At 38.9% G+C, this 16,171-nt stretch overlaps 1 protein-coding gene across 1 annotated transcript in view; it reads right to left on the minus strand.

The window, feature by feature from the left end:
• The window catches only part of LOC102282260 (organic anion transporter 7), a 29,414-nt gene extending 24,580 nt beyond the window's left edge, over nt 1–4,834 (minus strand). Inside the window, exons 1-2 of the mRNA XM_014477798.2 lie at nt 4,433–4,834; nt 3,325–3,428 (exon numbers count right to left, since the gene is read on the minus strand). Coding sequence (XP_014333284.2) covers nt 3,325–3,428; nt 4,433–4,834 — 506 coding nt within the window. The remainder of the gene's footprint in view (nt 1–3,324; nt 3,429–4,432) is intronic.
• Nucleotides 4,835–16,171: the final 11,337 nt, after the last annotated feature.

A 16,171-nucleotide genomic window follows, 5' to 3' on the forward strand; every position in this document is an offset into this window, starting at 1 on the left:
GTTAATTCTCTCCATTTGTGTATCTATATCCCTGGGGCGATTACATAAGTCCCACAATATTGTGATTGTAATTCATTTCAGTTCAGTTCAGTCGCTCAGTTGTGTCCGACTCTTTGCAACCCTGTGGACCACAGCATGCCAGCCTCCCTGTCCATCACCAACTCCCAGAGATTACCCAAATTCATGTTCACTGACTCAGTGATGCCATCCAACTATCTCATCCTCTGTCATCCCCTTCTCCTCACGCCTTCAATCTTTCCCAGCATCAGGGTCTTTTCAAATGAGTCAGCTCTTTGCATCAGGTGGCCAAAGTATTCCAGTTTCAGCTTCAACATCAGTCCTTCCAATGAACGCCCAAGACTGATCTCCTTTAGGATGGACTGGTTGGATCTCCTTGCAGTCCAAGGGACTCTCAAGAGTCTTCTCCAACACCACAGTTCAAAAGCATCAGTTCTTTGGCATTCAGCTTTCTTCACAGTCCAACTCTCACATCCATACATGACCACTGGAAAAACCATAGCCTTGACTGGACGTACCTTATCTAGGTTGGTCATAACTTTCCTTCCAAGGAGTAAGTGTCTTTTAATTTCATGGCTGCAATCACTATCTACAGTGATTTTGGAGCCCCCCAAAATAAAGGCAGCCACTGTTTCCACTGTTTCCCCATCTATTTGCCATGAAGTGATGGGACTGGATGCCATGATCTTAGTTTTCTGAATGTTGAGCTTTAAGCCCATTTTTTCACTCTCCTCTTTCACTTTCATTAAGAGACTCTTTAGTTCTTCTTCACTTTCCACCATAAGAGTGGTGTCATCTACATATCTGAGGTTACTGATATTTCTCCCAGCAATCTTGATTCCAGCTTGTTCTTCCTCCAGCCCAGCGTTTCTCTTGATGTACTCTGCATATAAGTTAAATAAGCAGGGTGACAATATACAGCCTTGACATACTCCTTTTCCTATTTGGAACCAGTCTATTGTTCCATGTCCAGTTATAACTGTTGCTTCCTGACCTGCATACAGGTTTCTCAAGAGGCAGGTCAGGTGGTCTGGTATTCCCATCTCTTTCAGAATTTTCCATAGTTTATTGTGATCCACACAGTCAAAGGCTTTGGCATAGTCAATAAAGCAGAAATAGATGTTTTTCTGGAACTCTCTTGCTTTTTTGATGATCCAGCAGATGTTGGCAATTTGGTCTCTGGTTCCTCTGCCTTTTCTAAATCCAGCTTGAACATGTGGAAGTTCACAGTTCATGTATTGCTGAAGCCTGGCTTCAGCAGGAGTATTTTGAGCATTACTTTACTAGCGTGTGAGATGAGTGCAATTGTGCGGTAATTTGAGCATTCTTTGGCATTGCCTTTCTTTGGGATTGGAATGAAAACTGACCTTTTCCAGTCCTGTGGCCACTGCTGTTTTCCAAATTTGCTGGCATATTGAGTGCAGCACTTTCACAGCATCATCTTTTAGGGTTTGAAATAGCTCAACTGGAATTCCATCACCTCCACTAGCTTTGTTTGTAGTGATACTTTCTAAGGCCCACTTGACTTCACATTCCATGATGTCTTGCTCTAGGTGAGTGATCACACTATCGTAGCTATCTGGGTCATGAAGATTTTTTTTGTATAGTTCTTCTGTGTATTCTTGCCACCCCTTCTTAATATCTTCTGCTTCTGTTAGGTCCATATCATTTCTGTTCTTTTATTGAGCCTATCTTTGCATGAAATGTTCACTTGGTATCTCTAATTGTCTTGAAGAGATCTCTAGTCTTTCCCATTCTGTTGTTTCCCTCTATTTTTTTGCATTGATCACTGAGGAAGGCTTTCTTATCTCTCCTAGCTATTTTTTTTTTAGAACTCTGCATTCAAATGGGTATATCTTTCCTTTTCTCCTTTGCTTTTCGCTTCTCTTCTTTTCACAGCTATTTGTAAGGCTTCCTCAGACAGCCATTTCGCTTTTTTGCTTTTCTTTTTCTTGGGGATGGTCTTGATCCCTGTCTCCTGTAGAAGGTCACAAACCTCCATCCATAGTTCATCAGGCACTCTGTCCATCAGATCTAGTCCCTTAAATCTATTTCTCACTTCCACTGTATAATCAAAAGGGATTTGACTTAGGTCATACCTGAATGTCTAGTGGTTTTCCCGACTTTCTTCAATTTGGCAATAAGTTGGTCATGATCTGAGCCACAGTCAGCTCCCAGTCTTGTTTTTGCTGACTGTGTAGAGCTTCTCCATCTTTGACTGCAAAAAATATAATCAATGTGACTTTGACGTTAGCCATCTGGTGATGTCCATGTGTAGAGTCTTCTCTTGTGTTGTTGGAAGAGGGTGTTTGCTATGACCAGTGCGTTCTCTTGGCAGAACTCTATTAGCCTTTGCCCTGCTTCATAATGTACTCCAAGGCCAAATTTGCCTGTTACTCCAGGTGTTTCTTGACTTCCTACTTTTGCATTCCTGTCCCCTGTAATGAAAAGGACATCTTTTTTGGATGTTAGTTCTAAAAATTCTTGTAGGTCTTCATAGAACTGTTCAACTTCAGCATCTTCAGCATCACTGGCCAGGGCATAGACTTGGATTACTGTGATATTGAATGGTTTGCCTTGGAAAAAAACAGAGATCATTCTGTCATTTTTGAGATTGCATCTAAGTACTGCATTTTGGACTCTTTTGTTGACCATGATGGCTACTCCATTTCTTCTAAGGGATTCTTGCCCACAGTAGCAGATATAATGGTCATGTGAGTTAAATTCACCCATTCCAGTCCATTTTAGTTCGCTGATTCCTAAAATGTCAATGTTTACTCTTGCCATCTCCTGTTTGACCACTTCCAATTTGCCTTGATTCATGGACCTAACATTCCAGGTTCCTATGCAATATTGCTGTTTATAGCATTGGACCTTGCTTCTATCACCAGTTACATCCACAACTGGGTGTTGTTTTTGCTTTAGCTCCATCTCTTCATTCTTTCTCCAGTTAGTTCTCCACTGATCTCCAGTAGCATATTGGGCACCTACCAACCTGGGGAGTTCATCTTTCAGTGTCCTATATTTTTGCCTTTTCATATTGTTCATGGGGTTCTCAAGGCAAGAATACTGAAGTATTTGTAATACTGAAGTAATTGTAACAAGTATTTTTTTTGTTGTTGTAATTTTCTGAGTATTTAACTATATGGACACAATGATTATTCAAAGTTAAATAAAACACTTCTCAATTGTTATGATTGATGCTTCATAAAACTAAGTTGAAATATATATATTTCTTAATGAAAGAATAATTCATAAGCTGAAAGCACTTGAAAATAAAGAAAGCTATGATTGAGAGATACTCACCTGTCTGATAAATAACCATATACGATGCCTCCCACCAGAATTCCACTCATGACTAGGAATTTAGCCACTGAGATCAGTGACTCAGATTTACATACCAGGTCCCACTGAAAGAGAAGGACACCATCACTGCAGAGCTTCACAGCAGCTTAAAATCTCATTACTATATGTAAAATAGCTAGTGGGAAGCAGCTATATAACACCAGGAGCTCAAACCAGTGCTCTGTGACAACTTAAAGGGGTAGGATGTGGGGGTGGGAGGGAAGTTCAAGAGGGAGTGGCATATGTATACTTAGGGTTTATTCTATTGTTGTATGGCAGAAACCAACACAACTTTGTAAAGCAATTATCCTCTGATAAAAAATAAACTTAAACAATCTCTCAGTGGAAATCTGGCCAAAACTTCTTAACATAACTTGCAAAGTTCAATATTTTGGGCCTTTATCACCCTCTTCAGCTTCTTTTTTTCTGCATTAGTTCAGGTCTCATTTAAACAAAGCTTCCTTAGGGAAGTGTACTCTAAATCTGTTGGTTTTAGTAATCTCCAGCTTACATCAGACTAAGTAGTTCTCAGTCTTGGCCACAGAGAGAACTCATTTGAGGAGATATAAAATTTTACTGATTAGAACTTTATAGTAGATGTAGTATGACTGCTCCAGAATATAGTCTTGGAATGGAGTTTTTCATCAGTCAGTAAATATTTGTAATATACAATCAAATGATGAGCATTACTGACCTGGTATAACATTTTAAACACATTACATAAATTACTTGTTTAGACTTTGGTCATCCCAAGAATAAAAGTACTATAATAGAAGGGTTCATTTCTATTTTGGAGTTTGTTAGACGGTGGAGCCTGGTGGTCTGCTGTCTATGGGGTCACACAGAGTCAGACATGACTGAAGCGACTTAGCAGCAGCAGCAGCAGCAGCAGCAGCAGACTCATTAAATATGTAGGTGCCTGGCATTTAATAGAGAGGCAATTAATATTTCCTGAAAGGATGAAGAATGAACACCTACCTAGTGACTAAAGGCTAGAAGCATGTTCATTATTCTGTTACCCCTAAACACCCAGATCATGTACTCACAAGAGGTAAATGGGGCCTCTTACCTCAGTTACGATGGTGGAGGAGAAGGAACTTCGATCATACATCCAGCCGTCCACACAGGGCTCTGTGTCCAGGTCAGTCATGTTGGGGAAGGTCCCATTCAGGTAAAGGAACTGCCACTGGGGGTGGCTGAAGCGACGACACTTCTCTGGCCTCAGGTTTGAGTCCAGTGGAATGGAGATTCTCAGGAAGGCATCTTGACTGAGGGTCCCAGTGTCATTAGCCGAGTCAGTGTCATTGTCCAAGATGTGGACCCAGCAGCGATGATCAGGGATGGCTGCAGTGAAGTTCTCCAGTAGGATGTGAGGGTACACTATGAGGCTAGAGATACAAAAGAAAACCATCTGAAGGATCTGGAATCTCCCCAGGCCTCCAACTTGATCCAGAAGGTCCTGAAAGGCCATCAAGGCTGAGCAGGTGGTCCTCAAAAGGAGGCAAAATGACTATCTAGAAAAGCTCAAGGGAAAAAATATTTCCAGCTGCAATGTCACACTAAGTGTGTGTTGATCCTGGCCAACTTTCTCCTCAACTGGCTCTCCCATCAGGATAGTGGAAGCTGTTTCTCTCTGTTGTTTTAAGGTCAGGGAAGTAATTAGCGATTTATTAGAGATCAATAATTGCTGAGTAACTCTAGCTATTGATGATCACATCTGTTACATGTTTACTTTGTAAAAATTCTTCCAGCAAGATCCAAAGTAGCACTGAACTTTGACTTGTAGATTCTCTAGTAAATAAACTAAAACAACCTTCTATATTGCTTGCACAGTCCTTTTTCAAAGTGTAATATGTGAGACTCAAATGTTAAGTGCTTTATGACTTTTTGTGTGTGAAAAGAAGTGAAAGTAGATTTTTGCTCAGTTAGTACTGAATCTTTATTAAAAGAGTTAATGAAAATAATCCTGCGTTAAATTAAAACAAGTAAAATATGATGAAATCCTTCTCTTCCAGTAACTGCTTCAGTTCAAATCAGATCAATGAAAATCAACACAATGAAAATTGTTGTTGTTCAGTTGCTAAGTCATGTCCAACACTGAGACCCCTCAGATTACAGCACACCAGGCATCACTTTCCTTCACCATCTCCCAGAGTTTGCTCAGATTCATGTCTATTGAGTTGGTGATGCTATCCAACCATCTTATCCTGTTGTCCTCTTCTCCTTTTGCCTTCAATCTTTCCCAGCATCACAGTCTTTTCCAATGAGTCAGCTCGTCACATCAGGTGGCCAAAGTATTGGAGCTTTAGCATCAGTCCTTGATACAGGGTGCTTGGGGCTGGTGTACTGGGACGACCCAGACGGATGGGATGGGGAGGGAGGTGGGAGGGGGGTTCAGGATAGGGAACACATGTGCACCCATGGCGGATTCATGTCAGTGCATGGCAAAACCAATACAATATTGTAAAGTAATTCAGTTCAGTTCAGTTCAGTCACTCAGTCGTGTCCAACTCTTTGCAACCCCATGAATCACAGCACGCCAGGCCTCCCTGTCCATCACCAATTCCCGGGGTTCAGACTCACGTCAATCGAGTCAGTGATGCCATCCAGCCATCTCATCTTCTGTTGTCCCTTTCTCCTCCTGCCCCCAATCCCTCCCAGTATCAGAGTCTTTTCCAATGAGTCAACTCTTCACATGAGGTGGCCAAAGTACTGGAGTTTCAGCTTTAGCATCATTCCTTCCAAAGAACTCCCAGGGCTGATCTCCTTCAGAATGGACTGGTTGGATCTCCTTGTAGTCCAAGGGACTCTCAAGAGTCTTCTCCAACACCACAGTTCAAAAGCATCAAGTCTTTGGCACTCAGCCTTCTTCACAGTCCAACTCTCACATCCATACATGACCACAGGAAAAACCACAGCCTTGACTAGACGGACCTTTGTTGGTAAAGTAATGTCTCTGCTTTTCAATATGCTATCTAGATTGGTCATAATTTTCTTTTTTATTTTTTTTCTAATTTTATTTTATTTTTAAACTTTACATAATTGTATTAGTTTTGCCAAATATCAAAATGAATCCGCCACAGGTATACATAATTTTCTTCCAAGGAGTAAGCTTCTTTTAATTTCATGGCTGCAATCACCATCTACAGAGATTTTGGAGCCCCCCAAAATAAAGTCTGACACTGTTTCCACTGTTTCCCCATCTATTTCCCATGAAGTGATGGGACCAGATAGTAATTAGCCTCCAATAAATAAACAAATAAATTAAAAAAAAAAAAAAGAATATTCAGGGTTGATTTCCTTTAGGATTGGCTGGTTTGATCCCCTTGTAGTCCAAGGGACTTCAAGAGTCTTCTACAGCACCGTGATTCAAAAGCATAAATTCTGGGCTTTCATTTATGATCCAGCTCTCACGTCCATAAATGATTACTGGATAAACCATAGCTTTGATTATATGAACCTTTGTTGGCAAAGTGTTTTTTTTTGAAATGGGGGAAAAGTGGGCAATGATGGAGGGTAGAGGGCTATGACAATGGCAAGTTCTTATAGAGGTTTATTTATTTAGCTTGTTTACTCATACAGATAGCATTTGTGAGGATCTTTTCTGTGCTAGTTTAAGGAACTATAACTCCATGGCATTTATAATCCAGTGAGTACAGGAGAAATAAATAACTAATTATATTCTTATGTCATAAGATACACATATGGCAGATGCACAAAATGCTATGGAATAATTGAAGAGAATAAAGTGGAATAAAATATCACCTTGAATAGCATTAAATATTTTTTAAAGTCTAAATATAATTGTTAAAACAAGCAAAATACATAGAAGTAAATATGAAAAGATTGTAAATAAAATTTCTTGCTTCTTTAAAGGAAAGATGCTTGCTCCTTGGAAGGAAAGCTGTGACAAACTTAGTCCGTTAAAAAGTAGAGACATCACTTTCACAATTTTACTGCTGTGCAGTAAAGTACACAAAAGCACAACCACTTGTAAAGGATGTACATATTTGACAATGTATGCCAGACACATGAACAAACTATGTGGTTGGACATGCGAATGCACACTTGCATCTTTGCAAGTTCTCAACTTGAAGGTTTGTATGTAGGGGATTCACTGTACACAGAACATTTCATCCCAAAGCAGCAGAATACACATTCTTTTCAAGTATATAGGGAATATTCAGCATATCACATGCTAAGCTGCAAGAAAAATCTTGATAAATTTAAGAAATTTCAAGTCATATCAAACACAGTTCTGTGTGAATAAAAAAATCAACTAAAAGAGGAAACTGTACAATATACAAACATATGAGGGCTAGCGATGTGATTACTAAGCAGCCAAGGGGTCACTGAAGAAATCAAAGAGGAAATAAAAAAGCACCTGGAGGTATGTTCCTTCTATTCCTGCTTTCTGGAGAGTTTTTAATCATAAATGGATGTTGAGTTTTGTCAAAGGGTTTCTCTGCATCTATTAAGATAATCATATGGCTTTTACTTTTCAATTTGTTAATGTGGTGTATTACGTTGATTGATTTGCAGATATTGAAGAATCCTTGCATCCCTGGGATAAAGCCCACTTGGTCATGGTGTATGATCTTTTTAATGCATTGTTGGATTCTGATTGCTAGAATTTTGTTAAGGATTTTTGCATCTATGTTCATCAGTGATATTGGCCTGTAGTTTTCTTTTTTTGTGGCATCTTTGTCAGGTTTTGGTATTAGGGTGATGGTGGCCTCATAGCATGAGTTTGGAAGTTTACCTTCCTCTGTAATTTTCTGGAAGAGTTTGAGTAGGATACGTGTTAGCTCTTCTCTAAACTTTTGGTAGAATTCAGCTGTGAAGCCGTCTGGACCTGGGCTTTTGTTTGCTGAAAGATTTCTGATTACAGTTTCAATTTCCATGCTTGTGATGGGTCTGTTAAGATTTTCTATTTCTTCCTGGTTCAGTTTTGGAAAGTTGTACTTTTCTAAGAATTTTTCCATTTCTTCCATGTTGTCCATTTTATTGGCATTTTATTGCTGATAGTTGTCTCTTATGATCTTTTGTATTTCTGTATTGTCTGTTGTGATCTCTCCATTTTCATTTCTAATTTTATTGATTTGATTTTTCTTCCTTTGTTTCTTGATGAGTTTGGCTAATGGTTTGTCACTTTTATTTATCCTTTCAAAGAACCAGCTTTTGGATTTGTTGATTTTTGCTATGGTAAGCTATATATGACAAACCCACGGCAAACATTATCCTTAATGGTGAAAAATTGAAAGCATTTCCCCTAAAGTCAGGAACAAGACAAGGGTGCCCACTTTCACCATTACTATTCAACATAGTTTTGGAAGTTTTGGCCACAGCAATCAGAGCAGAAAAAGAAATAAAAGGAATCCAAATTGGAAAAGAAGAAGTAAAACGCTCACTATTTGCAGATGACATGATCCTCTACATAGAAAACCCTAAAGACTCCACCAGAAAATTACTAGAACTAATCAATGATTATAGTAAAGTTGCAGGATATAAAATCAACACACAGAAATCCCTTGCATTCCTTTACACTAATAATGAGAAAACAGAAAGAGAAATTAAGGAAACAATTCCATTCACCATTGCAACAAAAAGAATAAAATACTTAGGAATATATCTACCTAAAGAAACTAAAGACCTATATATAGAAAACTATAAAACACTGGTGAAAGAAATCAAAGTGGACACTAATAGATGGAGAAATATACCATGTTCATGGATTGGAGGAATCAATATAGTGAAAATGAATATACTACCCAAGGCAATTTATAGATTCAACGCAATCCCTATCAAGCTACCAACGGTATTCTTCACAGAGCTAGAACAAATAATTTCACAATTTGTATGGAAATACAAAAAACCTCGAATAGCCAAAGCTACCTTGAGAAAGAAGAATGGAACTGGAGGAATCAACCTGCCTGACTTCAGGCTCTATTACAAAGCCACAGTCATCAAGACAGTATGGTACTGGCACAAAGACAGAAATATTGATCAATGGAACAAAACAGAAAGCCCAGAGATAAATCCACGCAATATGGACACCTTATCTTTGACAAAGGAGGCAAGAATATACAATGGATTAAAGACAATCTCTTTAACAAGTGGTGCTGGGAAAACTGGTCAACCACTTCTAAAAGAATGAAACTAGAATACTTTCTAACACCATACACAAAAATAAACTCAAAATGGATTAAAGATCTCAACGTAAGACCAGAAACTATAAAACTCCTAGAGGAGAACATAGGCAAAACACTCTCCGACAAACATCACAGCAGGATCCTCTATGACCCATCTCCCAGAATATTGGAAATAAAAGCAAAGCAGCAGCAGCAGCGACCACCACTCCCTAGGATAATACCTGGAGGAATTCATTTATGTGGGAGGGTGTTAAAAAAAAAATTAAAAGCAAAAATAAACAAATGGGACCTAATTAAACTTAAAAGCTTCTGCACAACAAAGGAAACTATTAGCAAGGTGAAAAGGCAGCCTTCAGAATGGGAGAAAATAATAGCAAATGAAGCAACTGACAAACAACTAATCTCAAAAATATACAAACAACTCCTACAGCTCAACTCCAGAAAAATAAACGACCCAATCAAAAAATGGGCCAAAGAATTAAATAGACATTTTTCCAAATAAGACATACAGATGGCTAAAAAACACATGAAAAGATGCTCAACATCACTCATTATCAGAGATATGCAAATCAAAATCACTATGAGGTACCATTTCACACCAGTCAGAATGGCTGCGATCCAAAAGTCTACAAGCAATAAATGCTGGAGAGGGTGTGGAGAAAAGGGAACTCTCTTACACTGTTGGTGGGAATGCAAACTAGTACAGCCACTATGGAGAACAGCGTGGAGATTCCTTTAAAAACTGGAAATAGAACTGCCTTATGATCCAGCAATCCCACTGCTGGGCATACAGACTGAGGAAACCAGAAGGGAAAGAGACACGTGTACCCCAATGTTCATCGCAGCACTGTTTATAATAGCCAGGACATGGAAGCAACCTAGATGTCCATCAGCAGATGAATGGATAAGAAAGCTGTGGTACATATACACAATGGAGTATTACTCAGCTATTAAAAAGAATACATCTGAATCAGTTCTAATGAGATGGATGAAACTGGAACCTATTATACAGAGTGAAGTAAGCCAGAAAGAAAAACACCAATACAGTATACTAATGCATATATATGGAATTTAGAAAGATGGTGACAATAACCCTGTGTACGAGACAGCAAAAGACACACTGATGTATAGATCAGTCTTATGGACTCTGTGGGAGAGGGAGAGGGTGGGGAGATTTGGGAGAATGGCATTGAAACATGTATAATATCATGTATGAAACGAGTCGCCAGTCCAGGTTCGATGCATGATACCGGATGCTTGGGGCTGGTGCACTGGGACGACCCAGAGGGAGGGTATGGTGAGGGAGGAGGGAGGAGGGTTCAGGATGGGGAACACAGGTATACCTGTGGCAGATTCATTTCGACATTTGGCAAAACTAATACAATATTGTAAAGTTTAAAAATAAAATAAAATTAAAAAAAAAAAAAAAAGAAAAACACGAAAAAAAAAAAAAAAAAAAACCCTAAAGACTCACCAGAAAATTACTAGAACTAATCAATGAATATAGTAAAGTTGCAGGATATAGAATCAACACACAGGAATCCCTTGCATTCCTATACACTAATAGTGAGAAAACAGAAAGAGAAATTAAGGAAACAATTCCATTCACCATTGCAATGAAAAGAATAAAATACTTAGGAATATATCTACCTAAAGAAACTAAAGACCTATATAGAAAACTATAAAACACTGGTGAAAGAAATCAAAGAGGATACTAATAGATGGAGAAATATACCATGTTCATGGATCAGAAGAATCAATATAGTGAAAATGAATATACTACCCAAAACAATTTATAGATTCAATGCAATCCTTATCAAGCTCCCAAAGGTATTTTTCACAGAGCTAGAACATATAATTTCACAATTTGTATGGAAATACAAAAAACCTCGAATAGCCAAAGCAATCTTGAGAAAGAAGAATGGAACTGGAGGAATCAATCTGCCTGACTTCAGGCTCTACTACAAAGCCACAGTCATCAAGACAGTATGGTACTGGCACAAAGACAGAAATATAGGTCAATGGAACAAAATAGAAAGCCCAGAGATAAATCCACGCACCTATGGACACCTTATCTTTGACAAAGGAGGCAAGAATATATAATGGATTAAAACAATCTCTTTAACAAGTGGTTCTAGGAAAACTGGTCAGCCACTGTAAAGAATGAAATTAGAACACTTTCTAAACTATACACAAAAATAAACTCAAAATGGATTAAAGATCTAAATGTAAGACCAGAAACTATAAAACTCCTAGAGGAGAACATAGGAAAAACACTCTCTGACATACATCAGAGCAGGATCCTCTATGACCCACCTCTCAGAATATTGGAAATAAAAGCAAAAATAAACAAATGGGACCTAATTAAACTTAAAAGCTTCTGCACAACAAAGGAAACTACAAGCAAGGTAAAAAGACAGCCTTCAGAATGGGAGAAAGTAATAGCAAATGAAGCAACTGACAAACAACTAGCCTCAAAAATATACAAGCAATTCCTGCAGCTCAATTCCAGAAAAATAAATGACCCAATCAAAAAATGGGCCAAAGAACTAAATAGACATTTCTCCAAAGATGATATACAGATGGCTAACAAACACATGAAAAGATGCTCAACATCACTCATTATCAGAGAAATGCAAATCAAAACCACAATGAGGTATCATTTCCCGCCAGTCAGAATAGTTGTGATCCAAAAGTCTACAAGCAATAAATGCTGGAGAGGGTGTGGAGAAAAGGGAACTCTCTTACACTGTTGGTGGGAATGCAAACTAGTACAGCCACTATGGAGAACAGTGTGGAGATTCCTTAAAAAACTGGAAATAGAACTGCCTTCAGTTCAGTTCAGATCAGTTCAGTCACTCAGTTGTGTCCGACTCTTTACAACCCCATGAATTGCAGCATGCCAGGCCTCTGTCCATTACCATCTCCCGGAGTTCACCCAGACTCATGTCCATCGAGTCAGTGATGCCATCCAGCCATCTCATCCTCTGTCGTCCCCTTCTCCTCCTGCCCCCAATCCCTCCCAGCATCAGAGTCTTTTCCAATGAGTCAACTCTTCTCATGAGGTGGCCAAAGTATTGGAGTTTCAGCTTTAGCACCATTCCTTCCAAAGAAATCCCAGGGCTGATCTCCTTCAGAATGGACTGGTTGGATCTCCTTGCAGTCCAAGGGACTCTCAAGAGTCTTCACCAACACCACAGTTCAAAAGCATCAAGTCTTTGGCACTCAGCCTTCTTCACAGTCCAACTCTCACATCCATACATGACCACAGGAAAAACCATAGCCTTGACTAGATGAACCTTTTTTGGCAAAGTAATGTCTCTGCTTTTGAATATGCTATCTAGGTTGGTCATAACTTTCCTTCCAAGGAGTAAGCGTCTTTTAATTTCATGGCTGCAGTCACCATCTGCAGTGATTTTGGAGCCCCGAAAAATAAAGTCTGACACTGTTTCCCCATCTATTTCCCATGAAGTGATGGAACCGGATGCCATGATCTTCGTTTTCTGAATGTTGAGCTTTAAGCCAACTTTTTCACTCTCCACTTTCACTTTCATCAAGAGGCTCTTTAGTTCCTTCTTCACTTTCTGCCATAGGGGTGGTGTCATCTGCATATCTGAGGTTATTGATATTTCTCCCAGCAATCTTGATTCCAGCTTGTGTTTCTTCCAGCCCAGCATTTCTCATGATGTACTCTGCATATAAGTTGAATAAGCAGGGTGACAATATACAGCCTTGACGTACTCCTTTTCCTATTTGGAACCGGTCTGTTGTTCCATGTCCAGTTCTAACTATTGCCTCCTGACCTGCATACACATTTCTCAAGAAGCAGATCAGGTGGTCTTTTATTCCCATGTCTTTCAGAATTTTCCACAGTTTATTGTGATCCACACAGTCAAAGGCTTTGGCATAGTCAATAAAGCAGAAATAGATGTTTTTCTGGAACTCTTGTTTTTTCCATGATCCAGTGGATGTTGGCAATTTGATCTCTGGTTCCTCTGCCTTTTCTAAAACCAGCTTGAACATCAGGAAGTTCACGATTCACATATTGCTGAAGCCTGGCTGAATTTTGAGCATTACTTTACTAGCGTGTGAGATGAGAACTGCCTTATGATCCAGCAATCCCACTGCTGGGCATACACACCGAGGAAACCAGAAGGGAAAGAGACACGTGTACCCCAATGTTCATCACAGCACTATTTATAATAGCCAGGACATGGAAGCAACCTAGATGTCCGTCAGGAGATGAATGGATAAGAAAGCTATGGTACGTATATACAATGGAGTATTACTCAGCCATTAAAAAGAATACATTTGAATCAGTTCTAATGAGGTGGATGAAACTGGAGCCTATTATACAGAGTGAAGTAAGCCAGAAAGAAAAACACCAATACAGTATACTAATGCATATATATGGAATTTAGAAAGATGGTAACGATAACCCTGTATGGGAGACAGCAAAAGAGACACAGATGTATAGAACAGTCTTTTGGACTCTGAGAGAGGGAGAGGGTGGGATCAATTGGGATAATGTCATTGAAACATGTATAATATCATATATGAAATGAATCGCCAGTCCAGATTCGATGCATAATACTGGATGCTTGGGGCTGGTGCACTGAGACGACCCAGAGGGATGGTACAGGGAGGGAGGAGGGAGGAGGGTTCAGGATGGGGAACAGGTGTGTACCTGTGGAGGATTTATGTTGATGTATGGGAAAACCAATACAACATTGTAAAGTAATTAGCCCCCAATTAAAATAAATAAATTTATATTAAAAAAAGACCCAGCACAGCCAAATAAATTCTAAAAATTAAAAGATAAAAAAAAAGTGCCTGGAGACAAATAAAAATAGAGACATAACGATAAAGAATCTATGGGGTCCAGATTTGATGCATGAGACAGGGTGCTCAGGGCTGGTGCACTGGGATGACCCTGAGGGATGGGATGGGTAGGGAGGTGGGGGGGAGGGAGGTTCAAGATGGGGAACACATGTACACCTGTACACGCATGGCTGATTCGTGTCAACGTATGGCAAAATTGTAAAGTTATTAGCCTCCAATTAAAATAAATAAACTAAAAAAATATATGGGATGCAACAAAGGCAGTTCTAAGAGGAAGTTTATAACAATACAAGTCTACTTAAGGAAACAAGAAAAATCTCAAATAAATAATCTAACCTTACACCTAAAAAAAACTGGGAAATAAGAATGAATAAAACACAAAGTTAAGTAGAAGGAAAGAAAGAAGAAAAATGAGAGCAGCAAAAATGAAGCAGAGACTTCATTTTTATAAGTAAATCCCCAAACAATGGAATAGATCAATAAAACTAGGAAATGGTTTTGAAAATAGAAGAAAATGGACAAACCTTTAACTGGATTCATCAAGAAAAAAAAAGTTCAAATAAATAAAATCAGAAATGAAAGAAGAAAAATTATAAAAGACACCACAGAAGCAAAGGATCATAGGAGATTATGTGCCAATGAATGCACAACATTTAGAAATGGATAAATTCCTAGAAAGGTACTATTTTCCAAGATTGAATCAAGAAGAAATGTCCACAAAACAAATGTCCAGGATCAGACAGCTTCACAGGGTAATTCTATCAAACATTTGAAGAAGACAATAGCTATCCTTTCAAAATTTCCAAAAAAATTAAAGTAGAAGAAAAACTCCCAAACTTATTCATTAAAACTAGCATCACCCTGATACCAAAACCAGACAAAGATACTCAGTTCAGTTCACTCACTCAGTTGTGTCTGATTCTTAGCAACCCCATGGACTACAGCATGCCAAGCTTCCCTGTCCATCATCAACTCCCTAAGGTTGCTCAAACTCATGTCCATGGAGTCAGTGATGCCATCCAACCATGTCACTCCCTGTCATCCCTTTCTCCTACTGCCTTCAATCTTTCCCAGCATCAAGTGGCCAAAGTATTGGAGCTTCAGCTTCAGTCCTTCCAATGAATATTCAGGACTGATTTCCTTTAGGATTGATGGATTTGATCTCCTTGCAGTCCAAGGGACTCTCTAGAGATTTCTCCAACACCATAGTTCAAAAGCATCAATTCTTTGGCACTTAGCTTTCTTTATGGTCCAACTCTCACATCCACATAGACTACTGGAAAAACCATAACTTTGACTATATGGACCTTTGGTGGCAAAGTAATGTCTCTGCTTTTTAATATGCTGTCTAGATTTGTCAAAGATACTCACACACACACACAAATACAAATTGATATCACTGGTGAACATAGATCCAAAAATCATCAACAAAATATTAGAAAAATAAATTTTAAAGTACTTCAAAATAAATATACACCATGTCAAGTGGGATTTAGCTCAAGGATACAAGGATGGTTCAATAGTCACAAATGAATCCATGTGATCTGCCACATTAACAAATTGAAGAATAAAAAAAATCATCTTTCTAAATTCCATATATATGCGTTAGTATACTGTATTGGTGTTTTTCTTTGTGGCTTACTTCACTCTGTATAATAGGCTCCAGTTTCATCCATCTCATTAGAACTGATTCAAATGTATTCTTTGTAATGGCTGAGTAATACTCCATGATCCAGAGGGATGGTATGGGGAGGGAGGAGGGAGGAGGGAGGAGGGTTCAGGATGGGGAACACGTGTATACCTGTGGCAGATTC

Source organism: Bos mutus, chromosome 22 (genome assembly GCF_027580195.1).
Source record: "Bos mutus isolate GX-2022 chromosome 22, NWIPB_WYAK_1.1, whole genome shotgun sequence".
Lineage (NCBI taxonomy): Eukaryota > Metazoa > Chordata > Mammalia > Artiodactyla > Bovidae > Bos > Bos mutus.